We start from the raw sequence: 15,829 nt of genomic DNA, 5'->3' as shown, positions 1-15,829 counted from the left end.
GAAAAAATGAGTACAGGTCTATTTGAGAAATTTGGTAGGGGTTATCTTTTTTTGGTCTTTGTTGACAGTAGATGATGGCAGAGATCCAGGTTCCATAGTATCTCTGGGGATTAAATATGGATTGGTAGAGGCCAGATGGTAATATTTGACCATCTGGCAATATGAACATAATTGCCATAGCAAGCCTGGATGGCAATGCAGATATCTATGGTAATAGCTAATATACATCATGCTGTTTCTAGGAGCAAAATTAGGTGAAGAGCTGATTGGGATATTGTTTGATTTGCACAATCAGAAAAAAAAAATCAGCTCTTGACATTGACCATCAAAGTGGAAATTCACAACACTTCATCAGGTTTCCAGATATAAGCCAGCTCACAGATTTAGAGCCCACTGATGGAAAGGGAGAGGCCAGTTGCCTCTGAAGAAGGACCCTGAAGTGCTTCCATATGTACATACTGTAATTATGGAAGGATCTATGATCATTTGCAAAAGTAACTGTTTACTTTTCTAGTATTATTAGCTATAGGGTTGGAGCAGGCATTAATGTCAAAAGATCCCAAAAGTGTGATCCTACAGTTAGACTCATGGCGTATGGATTATGTAACTAGGTGATAATTGATCTTTTGACTAAAGTGTATCTCATAGTAGGTCCAATGGATTTTCAGACACACCCAGTTATTTTACACCACAACTGTATAATCTGTATAGATATGCACAAAAGCTGTCATAATTCTCTTACTGGTTTTCTGACTTTGGAATTAGAGCCATTACAATTGGAAGGAACAAATGGAAACTCCTAAAGCTTGTCTCTCCTTGCCATGATTGTAAATGAATGTCAGGAGGTATTTCTGGAGGAGTTTCAGAGATTTAGCACAAATAGAATTGAATGATGCAATAAGTGGTCACTGATATATCCTTGTTGAATTCCATTGTCTGGGCTCTGCAAAAAAACAAGATGATTTAGCTTGGTGTTAGTAGACCACTATAAAATTAACCAAGAGATTACCCCAATGACAGTGGCTTTGCTGTTGATACTTCTAAAGGTGCAGACCAATATCAGTGTGTGTCCTGATAAACAATTATTGATTTAGTGAACTTTTTTTCTCAGTATTTCAGTAGAGAAGATCAAAATCAGTTTGCTTTTATAGAAAGGGAAAGCAGTATAACTTCTTGATTTTTTTTCCAGGACTATGTTATTTTTTATATTCTGTCATAATATAGTCCTAGGAAAACTTGGTTGTCTTGACATTCTTTAGAAAGGATAGGAGTTCATTTTCCTTATTATATAATACTAATTGGATGTGGTGAGAAAAAGTGACAAGTACCTCTGTAACTAACAAGATTTTTATCAGAGGCTGGGAAGAAAATTCCAGAAAGATCTAGGACCTTGTCTTATATGTGAGGATATTGAGGATTCAGTGGTCTGGGGCATGCAGGGGTATTTCCTCTAAGGTAAAGCATAAGCTTATGTATTTCTCTTTGCTAAGAGAGTGTCATGTCATTTGATGGGCCTTTTTGGATTCAGATAATAGTATATAATATCTTTAAAATTACTGTTTCAAATCATTTTTTATGATTATCCAAAAAGTCTGCTGGTGTTAAGTGGGATCTAGAGGTGAAAGGGCTCTTCACTAAGTCCAAGCTGCTTTGCAGGCCACCTTATTACTTGGTGCATATGATCTAATAGATCTGACAGAGATTAATGTATCTGGTAGATAAAAATGATCTGTTGGAAAGCCCAGCGAGAAAGTCATAACAGGTATTCTCCATTTTCGAAGCAACTCCTGGTATAATGAGCTCTTGTAGAGACTGAACACATAACCATGAGACACCAAATGACAATGTAACCTGAGCTCTCTTTTATGAATTAGATGGTATAATACTCATTGAATCATACAAGTGGGTGAGGGAACTGACAAACCATTTTATATGGGAAGTGATTTATTTAGGAAATTAGCCTTCAGCTGTCTAAAAGGCATAACTAGATAAACAGAGGTCCTAGAATTTCATCTGTTGCAACAATGCCTTTCTCTTAACCCATATATGTGGTCTCATAGGGTGGAAGTAGAATACCTAAAACCAACTGATGGAGGAAGACAGAATTCAGGCTTGCCTCACATGTCAGATAATTGGTTGTTATTATCTAGACATTGCTACTCAATTACATCTCCACTTAGGGGTGGACTTGAGTGATCTGATGAAGTAAAATTGTTGATCCCCAAGCAGTATAGTTGTGAATTTCATATAGAGAGTGAAACACAATAATAAAAATCTGAAAGCAAAAATTCGTTTCCACTTAGAAATTTAAAGACTCTCATTAAATAACTATGAGGTCAAATAGAAAATACAAACCAAAATTGACAAATATATTAAAATTAATACTGTAATACTGTAATACTACATATGAATTTTGAAATAAAATTTCTGTGAAATAAAAACAATTATAAAATAATACATAGCATTTAATACTTATGTGAATAAAATTTAGAAATTTAAATAAATTCAATATGAAACAAAAAAAACTAGGAAAATAAGAAAATAAACAAAAAGAAGCAAGAAGGAAATGTAAAGATAAAAGGGGAACTTAGGGAGTTCTCCCATTTTTTAAAAAAGATTTTATTCATTTATTTGACAGCGATCACAAGTAGGCAGAAAGGCAGGCAGAGAGAGGAAGAAGCAGGCCCCCCACTGAGCAGAGATCCTGATGCGGGGGCTCGATCCCAGGACCCTGAGATCAGGACCTGAGCCAAAGGCAGAGGCTTTAACCCACTGAGCCACCCAGGCACCCCAAGTTCTCCCATTTTTAAGCTCTTATAAATTAATCAATATGCTGGTTCTTTGCACAGAATATAAATAAAAAATGCAAACTACTATCTGACCTCATTAAGAAAAGCAGGGGAAAGCAAAGTTACACAAATGATACACAAAACAAGAAGAAATATACTAAAACTAAGGAAATTTTTAAACATCCAAATTAAACTATTTTACACAACTCTAACAGATACATTTAAAAGCATAGGTAAATTTGGTAATTTCCCAGAGAAATAAATTTATCATCATTGATATCATCATTGACACTAATAAAGAGAGAAAGTTTAAGAAAATGAGGAAGTTATTTAATTACTATACACAAATAAAAGTACCAGTCCCAGGTGGTTTTACAAGGAAATTTTACTAAATTTCAAAGTACTATTATAATACAATGCTACATCAACTATTCTAAAGCAGGGGTTGCCACTATGGCCTATGGGGCAAATCTGGTTTATTTCCTGTTATTGTAAATGAATTATTTTTGGTTTTGTTTCTTTTTTGATTTTGTATAGTCTAGAAAGTGTAAAATATTTACTCTTTGTCCCTTTAGTGATAAAGTTACCATCCTCTGTTCTGAGTAGTTTAAGAAAGGAAAATATTAAACTTGTTTTTATTTTATAAGTTATAACTAAGCCTGAAAAAAGTTGCACAGAGGAAAACATGAATTTATTGAATTTATTAATGTCAATGAAAAAGTCTTAAGCAAAATATCTTATAGGACACAGTCTCCAAAATCATATTCAAAAACAAAACACTGATAAATGGTGTTTTATTCAAGCATTGCAAGGATAGTTACTATGAGAAAAATCCATCAATACAGTTTGTCATTAACAGATCTAAGAAAAAAAAATATGATCATCTCTATCAATGCTGAAAATATCTTTGAATACAGTTTAACATCCACAGTAATTCCACTTTTGTTAATGGAAGGCTATCTTATTTCAGATCAATCCTACCACTGGGAGAACTACAAAATCTAGACAAAATATTTTTGAAAATCGGTTTGAGGCACCAGAGAGTAACCAAGGCAGTGAACATTTGTAAGCTCTTGATTCCACAGAAAGAAACCCAGAAACACTTGCCACAATTTTCCCTTCTAGGTATTTTCCTATTTGAAAAGAATGCTAAGATATTAAGTAACCAAAGTTATTGGCTGAGAGGATAAGCAGAGTTTTCTCTAGTTTTATGGGCAGAAGAGTAGTGTGAGTAAGGAAGGGAGTTCAGGGCAAGCCAAAAATAAAAGTCTCTGATAGTCACTCCACGCTTTCAGTGTGACTCCAAAAGGATTTACCCTACAAATAAGGTTGAACCAGAAATAAACTAGTCCTTTAAATAACTGAAATTTTTCTTAACATTATCTGAATCCTTTTGGGATTAAGTTGATCTACCTTAGTTTAACTGACTGATAAAATTTTTTAAAAATTCTTTATGGAAGAATAAAACATCACCCAGAGCCTTTATTTATCACTACATTTCTCCCACATTTAACTTCTATACTGAAAGTAAAAATAACAAGGTATATAAAATGATCAGAATGATCAGAATTCACCAGAAACAAGAGAACAGACTAAGTAGAGGTAGACCAACAGGAAATTCAAATAGCAGTTACCAAATATGGACTTTAAAATAAGTATAATTGAAATGTTTAGTAAATAAAAATGATAGAGGTTTCAGCAGAAAAATGAAAAGTGTAACTGAAAACAAAATAACTGATTATAAACAGAAGAAGAGAGAATTAGTGACCTGGGATTTAGGTCAGAAGAAAATATCCAAATGAAAACATGGTAAGCCAACAGGAAGAAGATAGATTAGGACATAATGAAACGTGGAATATATATGAATTGGAGTCCCAGAGGAAGAAAAAAGAGAATGTGACAGAGCAATTATTTGAAGAATGAATGGATGATAATTTTTCAAACTGATGACAGATATAAAAAATATGTACTATAGACTCAAAGCAAACTTAAGAAAGAGTAAATTTCACCTAGACATATCAAAGACAAAGAGAATAATCCTAAAGCAGAGTATAGAAAAAAGTAAGACTAACATCACACATCTTAACAGAAAAATAGGAAATGTGAAGACAATTCAATGAGCATGTTAAGGTACTGACAGAAAAAAAATCACCTACAGAAAAAAAGCCTACCCAGAATTCTGTGCTCTACAAGAACACCCTTAAAAAACATGTCATGAAATTATAGCAACCCAACATAATTTGCAATAATAAATAGCAAATCTGCTCTTGTCAAAAAACTGTAATTCTCTATGGGAATGAAATTGATTATAAAAGAACAGAGATGTAGGAGGAGTAAAGAATTATGTAAGTCTAGGGAATATTTTATAAAAATAATTACTTCTGGGAGTGTAATACATTGAAAAATAATATATATTTAAGTTAAAAATTGGTCCAAATTTAGGATAAAGTCTGTTGAATTAAAGTTCCAAGATTCTTCTAGGGTCCAAAAAGTAACACAAGTACTAATTTACATTATAGTTTAATAAGTCATAAAAACATTTTATATTCATGTGGTTAATACTAAAAGAATAATAAATATAAGTATAATGGGTAAGTTAATAGGGAACTAAGATAACAAAAATTTTTAACCCAAAAGAAAACAACAATGGAAAAAATAACATTAAACAGATGGGGCAAATATAATATAAGTAAATAGATTTGCTTTAAAGTATGACAGCAATTATATTACATGTGAACAAATAGTCTAAAGATAGTGATTTTCAGACTGTGTTAAAATAACATATTGTTACAAGAGACACATTCTAAATTTAAGGTTATAGAAAAGTTGAATGTAAAAGGATAGGAAAAAATACAGTGTGTTTACCCTAAGCAAAAACAAACAAAAAACTGTTGTAGCTATACTAATACCAAACAAAGTAGATGCCTTGGTTCAGGTTGCTATAACAAAATACCATAGACTAGATGACTTAAATGACAATTATTTCTCATAGTTCTGAAGCGGAGAAAGGCAAGATTAAGGCACCAGCAGATTTGGTGTATAGTGAGGGTCCATATTCTAGATGGCCATCTTCTCAGTGTGTCTTCACACCGTAGAAAGGGAAATAGAGCTTTGTAGAGTCTCTTTCATAAGGGTATTGCTCATTTTCTTTAGGGTTCAACCTTTAAGATCAAATCACTCGCCAAAGCTTCTACTTCCTAATACCACCACAAACATAGGAAGCAAAAGTAAGCAAATAAAGAAGTAATTAGTGAGCATAAAGAAAATAATTGAAATGTATAGTACATTACACCATACATTATTTTCTAGTGTACATGGAGTTTTTACCAAAATTGTTCATTCGTTGAACATAAATCTTGTTTGAACAAATTTCTTTGTTCAAATTTGTTTGAACAAATTTCTTTGGGATTATAATAATATTCAATATTTCCTCTAACCTCTGGAGAATTTAGCAAGATTGTTAGTAAAATATAAATAGGAAGTTTCCTAAATGCTTAGTAATTAACTGCTACACCTCTGCATAACATATGTCAAAGAAGAAATCAGTATCGAAGTTAGAATATATTTTAGGTTAAATTATAGAAGAACTATGATATGTCAAAACTTGTGGAATATAGCTAAACCTGTGCCTAGTGGGAAATATATACCTTTTGTTGTGATTTTTTTAAGTGAAAAACTGTAAATCAATGATCTTAGTGTAAAAATAGAAAAATAGTGAAATAAACTCAAAGAAACTAAAAGAAAGATAATAAAGATATGATGGTTAATTTTATGTGTTAACATGAGCTAAACTGTGGGGTGCTCAGAGATTTGTTCAAATATTATTCTGGGTGTTTCTGTGAGGATGTTCTGGATGAGATTAACATTTAAATAAGTAGACTGAGTGAAGTAGATTGCTCTCCCTATTGTGGGTGGGCCTCATCTAATCAGTTGCCTGAATAGGACAAAAAGGCTGACCTTCCTTCAAGTTAAAATAGGCTGACTGCTTTAAACTGGGACATCAGCTTTTTCCTGTCCCTGGCCTTGAACTGAAACATGAGCTCTTCCTGTATCTGGAGCCTGATGGCCTTCAGATTGAGATTACACCATTGATTCTTCTAGTTCTCATGACTTTATACTCAGACTAAAATTACATTATTGATTTCCAGCTTGCCAGCTAGTCCTGCAGATCCAGGGACTAGTCAGCCTTTGCAATCCCCTGAGCCAACTTCTTATAATAAATTTCTTTCTGTTTAGATACATCCTGTTGGTTCTATTTCTCTAGAGAATTCTAATGCAAAATAAAGACAGCAAACAGTAAAAGAAATAGAAAAGAAAAATATTGTACATTAGCAAAAACAAAGCAATACTGTAAAAATACTAATAAAACTTAGGCACCTGGGTGACTCAATTAAGTGTCCAAGTCTTGGTTTCAGCTCAAGTCATGATCTTAGGGTCATGAGATCAAGCCCTGCATTGGGACCCATCCTCAGTGTAGAGGCTACTTTCCTTCTTCTTCTTCTTCTGCCCCTTTCCCCTTGTACTCTTTCTCTCTCTAAAATAATCTTTTAAAAAATACTAATAAAACTGATGCATCTTTGGCAAGTCTGATCAATAATCAAAGAAGACAAAAGGAATACAACCACTTTGCATGCTTCCCAGGAATACAAAATTGACTTTTCAAAATCAGTGGATATAGTCAATGTGCTGAATGGGAAAAATATTTAGCCAAGAATACTTCATCCAGCAAGGCTGTCATTCAGAATAGGACAGAGAGAGTTTCCCAGACAAACAAAAACTAAAGGAGTTTGTGAACACTAAATCAGCCCGGCAAGAAATATTAAAGGGGACTCTTAAAAAGACCAAAAACTCTTAAAAAGACCAAAAGTAACAAAGACTAGAAAGGAATAGAGAAAATCACCAGAAACACCGACTTTACAGGTAAAACAGTAGCACTAAATTTATATCTTTCAAAAATCACTCTGAACATAAATGGATGAAACACTCTAAACAAAAGACAGAGGGTATCAGAATGGATTAAAAAAACAAGATCTACTTATGTGCTGCCTACAAGAAATTCATTTTAGACTTTAAAACACCTGCTGATGGAATGTGAGGGGATAGAGAACCATCAATCATATTAATGGATATCAAAGGAAAGCTGGCTTAGCCATACCTACATCAGACAAACTAGATTTTAAAACAAAAACTGTATGTAACAAGAAACAAGGAAAGCCATTATATCTTAAGGAGTTCATCCATCAAGAAGGTCTAATAATTATGAATACTTGTGCCCCCAACTTCGTAGCATCCAAATATATAAATCAATAATAAGCATAAAGAAACTCATTGATAATAATACAATAGTAGTAGGGAACTTTAACACCCCACTTACATCAATGGACAGATCATCTTAAGCAGAAAATCAACAGAAAACAATGCTTTGAATGATGTGCTGGACCAGATGGACTTAAGAGATACATTCAGAACATTTCATCCTAAAGCAGCAGAATACACATTCTTTTTGAGAGCAAGCAGAACATTCTCCAGAATAGATCACCTAATAGGTGACAAATAAGGCCTCAACAAATAAAAAAATTGTGGCCATACCATACATATTTTCAGACAACACTATGAAACTTAAAGGCAACCACAAGAAAACTTGAAAAGACCACAAATACATGAGGGTTAAAGAACATCCTACTACAGATTGAATGGGTTAACTAGGATATTTAAGATCAAATAAAAGAGCACATGGAAACAAATGAAAATGAAAACACAACAGTCCAAAACCTTTAGGATGCAGCAAAGGCAATCCTAAGGAGGAAGTATATTGCAATAGAAGCCTACCTCAAGAAACAAGAAAAGTCTCAAATATATGACATAACCTTACACCTAAAGGAGCTAGAAGAGGAACAGCAAATAAAGCCTAAATCCAGCAGAATGAAAATAATAGAGATTAGATCAGAAATAAATGATGTAGAAACAAAAGAATCATTAGAACATATCAACAAAACTAAGAGCTGGTTCTTCAGATGAATCATTAATTGGATAAACCCCTAGCAAGACTTAACAAAAAGAAAAGATAAAGGGTCCAGATAAATAAAATCACCAATGAAAGAGCAGAAATCACAAACAACACCACAGAAATCCAAGAGAATATTGTGAAAAATTATATGCCAACAGATTGGTCAATCTGGAAGAAATGGGTAAATTCCTAGAAACATACAAACTACCAAAACTGAAACAGGAAGAAATAGAAAATTTGAACAGACTGATAAAAAAACCAAAGAAATTGAATCAGTAATAATAATAAAAAAATCTCCCAACAGATAGAAGGGAGTGAAAGAAACTTTGAGGGACTCTCAACAATAGAGAATAAGATGAGGGTTGATGGAGGGAGATGGTGTGGGGGATTGGCTAGATGGATGATAACTATTAAGAAGGGCACTTGTTATGATGAGCACTGTATGTAAGTATGTAAATTGTATATAAGTGACGAAGTACTGAATTCTATCCCAAAACCAATATTGTACTATATGCAATTTAAATTTAAATTTTATTTGAATTTAAATAATTTTTAAAAATCAGTGGAATTTTCTTATTTACAAATATAGAGAAAAAAGTGTTTAACAATAAAAAGATAGAAAAGTGTTTGACAAAAATCAACTTCCCTTTGTGATAAAAATTTCTTGTTACACTAGAAGAAACGAACTTTGTTAATCTGAACTTAATTAACCAGAACTATGAAAATACCCTCCTTAATGATGAATTAATAAGCTTTCCACCTACATTCTGAAATAAGACAAAGATTTATATCATACTCCAGTTTAACATTGGAGTTAAAAATATTAATTATTAATATTAACAATATTAATTATTTTAAAAAGATGAAAATGAATTGGAGCTTTGATGTGCAGCTTATGGAAATCAAAATTGGTACAACCACTTTGGAAAACTGTTTGGCAGTATCTATTAAAGTTAAACATACTCTTACCCCATGAATCAGTGTATACCTGACAGAAATTCATATATATATATTCTCTAAAAGACATATACAAATTTGTTTACAGTAATGTTATTATATTACCTATAAAATAAATAAATTATGGTATTGTCCTACCCAAACAATGAAATACTATAACAATAATAAAAGTGAATGAATTATTGCTATAAACACCATGATTAGAAATAGGAGCAGGACAGAAAAGGATATGTTCTATATAATTCTACTCATAAAATGTAAAAACAGATACCAATAACCTATAGTTAAAAGTTTTTAAAAGAGAAGATAAAAAGCAGATGGAAATGTTGATTGGTTAAGGGTATGAAATAGGCTTCTGAGTATCTTGGATTGTTTTTTTCTATTCCTTGATTTTCTATTACATTTTTTGATCCAAGTAGAATTTTCACAGGTATATTCAACTTCATAATTTGCTAAAGACATCCACAGTTTGTGTGCTTTTCTTTATGTAGTCTTCAATAAAAAATATTTATTAAAAATTAAACACCTATTCCTGATAAAAGAAATTTATTTAAAAATTTTTTCTTCTTTTCATATGCTTTTATAAAATAATAAATTTCCCTCTTGCTGAAGTTAAATCTGTATCCCATAACTTTTAATATAAGGAATTTTTATTCTGTTTCATACTTTTCAGTATAATTTCTTCTTTGACCATAATTACTTAGAATATATTTTTTAGTTTCCAAAATATTTTTGTTAGTGACTTCAAATTTTATTTCATAGTTGTTAGGAAATATGTATCTGTGATTTTGATTTTGTGGTATTTAATAATTAATTTAACAGATATTTATCAGGTACTTATTTTCTTTAGATACTGTTCCAGGTCCTGATGATATAGTAAACAGGAAGTCACCTTACTTCTTTGCCTTCACAGTACTTAAATTCTATTGTGAGAGATAAATTTTAAAAATTATATATACGTATTATATAAGAATATAATATACAATTATATATAAACATATGTAATATATAATATATTTTTGTGACCAAGGTGATACTCATGTTTTGTTGTGGTCGGACATGATTGCAGCATGATTTTGTATTTGTCTTATCATAGTCACAGAGTAATCCTGTCAGATGTCTCCTAGATTTCAGGAATTTCTTTTCTCTTTCTCAATTCCCTAAGTGATTCTAATATTTTTTCATACTTCCTATATCATAATGTTGTATAGCTATCTCAATAACTTACATTTTGAGGTTATACAGTTTATATTTTGTTATTTACTGTAGTTATTACTAGTGTTTTATAAACAAAGCAAGTTTTATCTTTCAGATGTTTCTATGAAAAAATATAATAGCATTTTAGATTATTACTTCTTTACATCTTAGGACTCAAATTTTGAAAGGTCATATTATTCATTCTCTTGCTAAGTGAGATTTTCCAAACTTTTTGGACTTACAGATCTCCTCTCCTTGGATTCCATAGGAACTGGTTTAATGATACATCATTTTCTCTAGTATGTAAAAAGAGCTGATTTGAAGTTAAAATGCATCTTACTACAGTATTTATGACATTATATAAATTTTAACAAATATTTTTAAAGTTTACACTAAATTTTGACTTTGAATTTAGCAAGTGATTATGCCATTTAATTTAGTATGTAAAGAAGCTCAATTTTTTTGTCAAATCAGTTTTCAAATTGTATGTGATTTAATGATGAAATTTCTATTTCAGCCATTCTGACAGATGTAAGGTGATATCTCATTGTGGTTTTGATTTGCATTTCCCTGATGACTGGTGATGTTGACTATTTTATGTGTCTGTTGGCTATCTATATGTCTTTTCTGAGATAATGTCTAAGTCCTCTGCCTATTCTCAATTGGATTATTGTGCTTTTTAAAAAAATTATTTATTTGGAATAAGAGAGAGCATGAGAAGGGGGGAGGAACAAAAGGAGAGGGAGAAGCAGACTCCCCACTGGGCAGGGAGCCTGTCATGGGGCTCGATCCCAGGATCCTAAAATTATGACCTGAGCTGAAGGCAGACACTTAAACATTGAACCACCCAGGTGCCTCTTAATCAGATTGTTTTTTGGTGTTGAGTTGTAAGTTCTTTATATATTTTGGATATTAACCCCTTAACAGATATATCATTTGAAAATACCTTCTCCCATTCAGTAGGTTACCCTTAAAAATTAAAAATAGAAATACTAATAGGATTCAATAATTCCACTCTGGGTATTTACCCAAAGAAAACAAAAACATTAATTCAAAAAGATAGATGCACCCCTATGTTTATTGCAGTATTATTGACAATAGCCAAGATATTGAAGCAACCAAAGGGCCCATCAGTACACAAAAGGATAAAGAAGATGTGTAATTTCTTAATGGAACATTATGCAGTCATAAAAAAGGAGAGTGTTACGTTTGTGGCAACTTGGATGGACCTAGAGGGTATTGTGCTAAATTCATATTAGAAAAGACAAATATGATTTTACTTATATGTGGAATCTAAAAAATCAAATGAATAAACAAAAAAACAGAATCTGTAAGTACAGAGAACAAATTGATGGTTGCCAGAGAGTAGAAATGTAGGGAATGGGCAAAATGGGTGATGGGAAGTGGAAGATACAGTCTTCCAGTTATTGAATGAATAAGTCCCAGGAATGATACTATAATAAAGTTGTATGGTGGCAGATGGTGGCTACATTTATGGTGAGCAAAGAATAACATAGAAGTTGAATCACTATGTTATACATCTGAAACTAATGTAACATTCTGGATCAACTATACTTAAAAAATGTTGGTTAAAAAATAAAGATAAAAAGTAGTAAAAATAAAATCTTTAAATATGTTAAAACTTCAAAAAATATACATTGATTTCATGACCTGTTAGCTGGAATTTTTAAATTTCCTTTTAAAACTAGCTCATTTGTTTTTGTCAATTTTTGTGTTCTGTTATAAAATGTTCAGGTAAATGGTTAGGTCTCAGGATGTTATATAGGAGTAGCTTACAACCACCACACAATTTTCTTTTTCTTTTTTTTTAATCCCCATACCTTTTTTTTTTTTTTTGAAATTTTAAACATCAATTTTATTTTATTTTGTTTTATTTCTCTTTAGGAGTAAATTTTTCTTATTTTATTTTATTTTATTTTATTATGTCCAGTTGCCACTGTCTATTTTCTATTTTTACCACTAGTGTTTTGGAATTATTGGAACATTTTTATGCATTGTGTAGGAATTTTCATCAGAGAAATACTACTAATGGATTTCAGGAAAATCATCTTAAGGCAAATTCATGGGCCTGCCTGAATATTATCACTATTTATCATTATTATCATTATTTGATAATCTTTTTATCATTATTTGATATTCTTTTTGGATATTAACCCCTTATCAGATATATCATTTGAAATTTTATCATTTATCATTATTTGATAATCTTTTAATCCTTCCTGTGTTTTTAAACTAATGATACAGTAAATTTAATAAAATATAACTACAAATATAACTCAGAATTATATGATAATAAAAATCATCTACATGGCAAGTGGTATTTAACTGAGTTAATCTTGAATATGATTATCTATTAATCATTATCTGCTCTCAAATACTTCTATTTTAAAATGAACCCAAGTATTTTGTTGTCTTATTTATTGATTTATAAATAAATAACCATTTTTAATGATGCAAATCTCTAGAATACCTTATCCACTTCTGAGGGTTCATAAATCACCAGTTTAATATACTGACATAAGTCAAAGAAAAAATAGGATTTTAATATAAAGAAATAAGCCAAATGTATGCTATATTTTTTAAATGCATAGGACTGAATTGCATATACATTGGTTATTGAAGTTATCCCATTTCATCCTTTATTTCATCTTCATTTTCTATCCCATTTTTCTTTTGTTCCAATTTTCTTATTTATTTTTATGTACATATGTGTATACACACAGACAGACAGACACACACACATTTCCTCAATTTCTCTTGAAAATTGGGAATGAGGATGATTACATTGGGAATATTTATTGAAGCAGAGTTTATTTGCCATTTTTTTTAAATGTAGGAAATTTATATTCAGGTTCTGGAAAAATTGGCACTCTAAATATAATTGTATTTTACAATATGATTTTACTTTATTGTATTAACATTAAACTTTATTTGGAACAAGTTAAAATTAATGTTAGAATTATAAAAATGATTATTCTAATGTTTTCCAGCTGCTGATAGGTTATGAAAATGGTACTGTAGTATTCTGGGACTTGAAATCTAAAAGAGCAGAACTAAGAGTTTATTATGATGAGGTAAGTCACTTATACTGAAATATTTGAAAAGAATATTATGACTTTGTACCTGTTTTCTACTTGTAAATTTTGTATGTTACAAATACTTTTAACATTGGGTAACTGTTCGCATCTGACCCAGTGTTTCATATTGCCTGCTGGCATTTACCCGGGTTCCATCTCTGGATTGTTCTCCTGAATGAGAATTCTGCCTTGATTGACTATTTTGGGGTCCTTTTTGGCATCTTAATTTACATTGGTGCTTATTACCTCTCTTTTTGCTTATGTTAGGTTATATGGTTATTATGTCTTGCCTCATTGTCCTTAAAATCTTTAAAGACACTTTTCACACCTTTCTTAGAAAATTCTTTTTCTGTGACAGAAAACTTAAGAGATCAGTTTGAAAGGCCTTATCATATAATACTTCCCTTCTCAGAATAAATATTGATTTTGTAAATGGTAAACCTTAATAACAAGGGTAAGATCTTAAAGTGAGTTTTATTGTACATAGTTGAGATTTAATTAGGTTTTTACTTTAGTTGTTCAAAGATTGATTCTAGGCCATTAAGGATTTCCCCATTCAGAGGAAGTTAATGTGAAGATAGACTGGGGCAAAAAGTGAAAAAGTGTAATTACCTCTTGTAATTTTGGGAATAAATGTGATCATGTAAACTCTTAATTCAATTTAAAAAATGATAGAGTAAGGAGAGATAGGAAGAAAATACAGGCCAATAATCATTATCTGGTATCACCTGCACTTATATGAGAAGAATGCAGAAGAATTTAAGGCACCACTGATATAATAGGAAGAAAAAAAATTTTTAAAACACATATCTTTGTGTGCCACCTCCCATCCCCTCATAACAGTTGCATTTTTAAGTTTTGGTGCTTAAAGATATATGCCTTTGGATATCTCATAAGTATACACACCCCCAATTCATTTCTTAAGAGTTCTGGGAAACTAAGATTTTATGGTATATACAAGATACTTCTTGTAGTGAGAAAGAGCTCAGTGGTAAATGATACAGCAATTGGATAAACTGGTAATGACTGGTGGAAAATATTCTGACAGGTGATGTCTTATAATTATGCTCTTTGTGATCAACTTCTAGGGCATCTTAATCATAAGGAAAGAAGGTCCTAGGGAGCTAAGCTAGATTTTTCTTTTATTAAAATACAAAATACAAAGATGATATTAGATATTGCTTCCTCTCTTAAGACTAGTAGCTAGATAAGAGTACAAACATTATCTTAATAACCAATTGGAAAGAGTAGGTCTTCTAAAAAGGACATACAGAGAAAATGATAAAACAACTAGTTTTTTGTTTTTAAAGGTTTTATTTATTTATTTGACAGAGAAAGATCACAAGTAGGCAGAGAAGCAGAGAGGAAGAAGCAGGCTCCCTGCTGAGCAGAGAGCCCGATGCGGGGCTCGATTCCAGAATTCTGGGATCATGACATGAGTCGAAGGCAGAGGCTTTAACCCACAGATGCCCCAAATACTACTACTACTACTACTACTACTACTACTACTACTACTACTACTACTACTACTACTTCTCCTTCTCCTCCTCCTCCTCCTTCTTTCTTCTTTCTTCTTTCTTCCTTCTCCTTCTCCTCCTTCTCCTTCTCCTTCTCCTTCTCCTTCTCCTTCTTCTTCTTCTTCTTCTTCTTCTTCTTCTTCCTTTTCTTCTTCTTCCTTTTCTTCTTCTTCTTCTTCTCCTTCATCTTCTTCTTCTTCCTTTTCTTCTTCTTCTTCTTCTTCCTTTTCTTCTCCTTCTTCTTCTTCTTCTTCTTCCTCCTCC

General features: G+C 31.6%; 1 protein-coding gene across 1 annotated transcript in view; it reads left to right on the top strand.

The window, feature by feature from the left end:
• The window catches only part of STXBP5L (syntaxin binding protein 5L), a 449,308-nt gene that overhangs the window by 213,402 nt on the left and 220,077 nt on the right, over nucleotides 1-15,829 (top strand). Inside the window, exon 8 of the mRNA XM_059388354.1 lies at nucleotides 13,962-14,045. Coding sequence (XP_059244337.1) covers nucleotides 13,962-14,045 — 84 coding nt within the window. The remainder of the gene's footprint in view (nucleotides 1-13,961; nucleotides 14,046-15,829) is intronic.

Source organism: Mustela nigripes, chromosome 2, assembly GCF_022355385.1.
Source record: "Mustela nigripes isolate SB6536 chromosome 2, MUSNIG.SB6536, whole genome shotgun sequence".
Classification (NCBI taxonomy): Eukaryota; Metazoa; Chordata; class Mammalia; order Carnivora; family Mustelidae; genus Mustela; species Mustela nigripes.
This window is presented reverse-complemented; position numbering and strand designations above follow the sequence as displayed.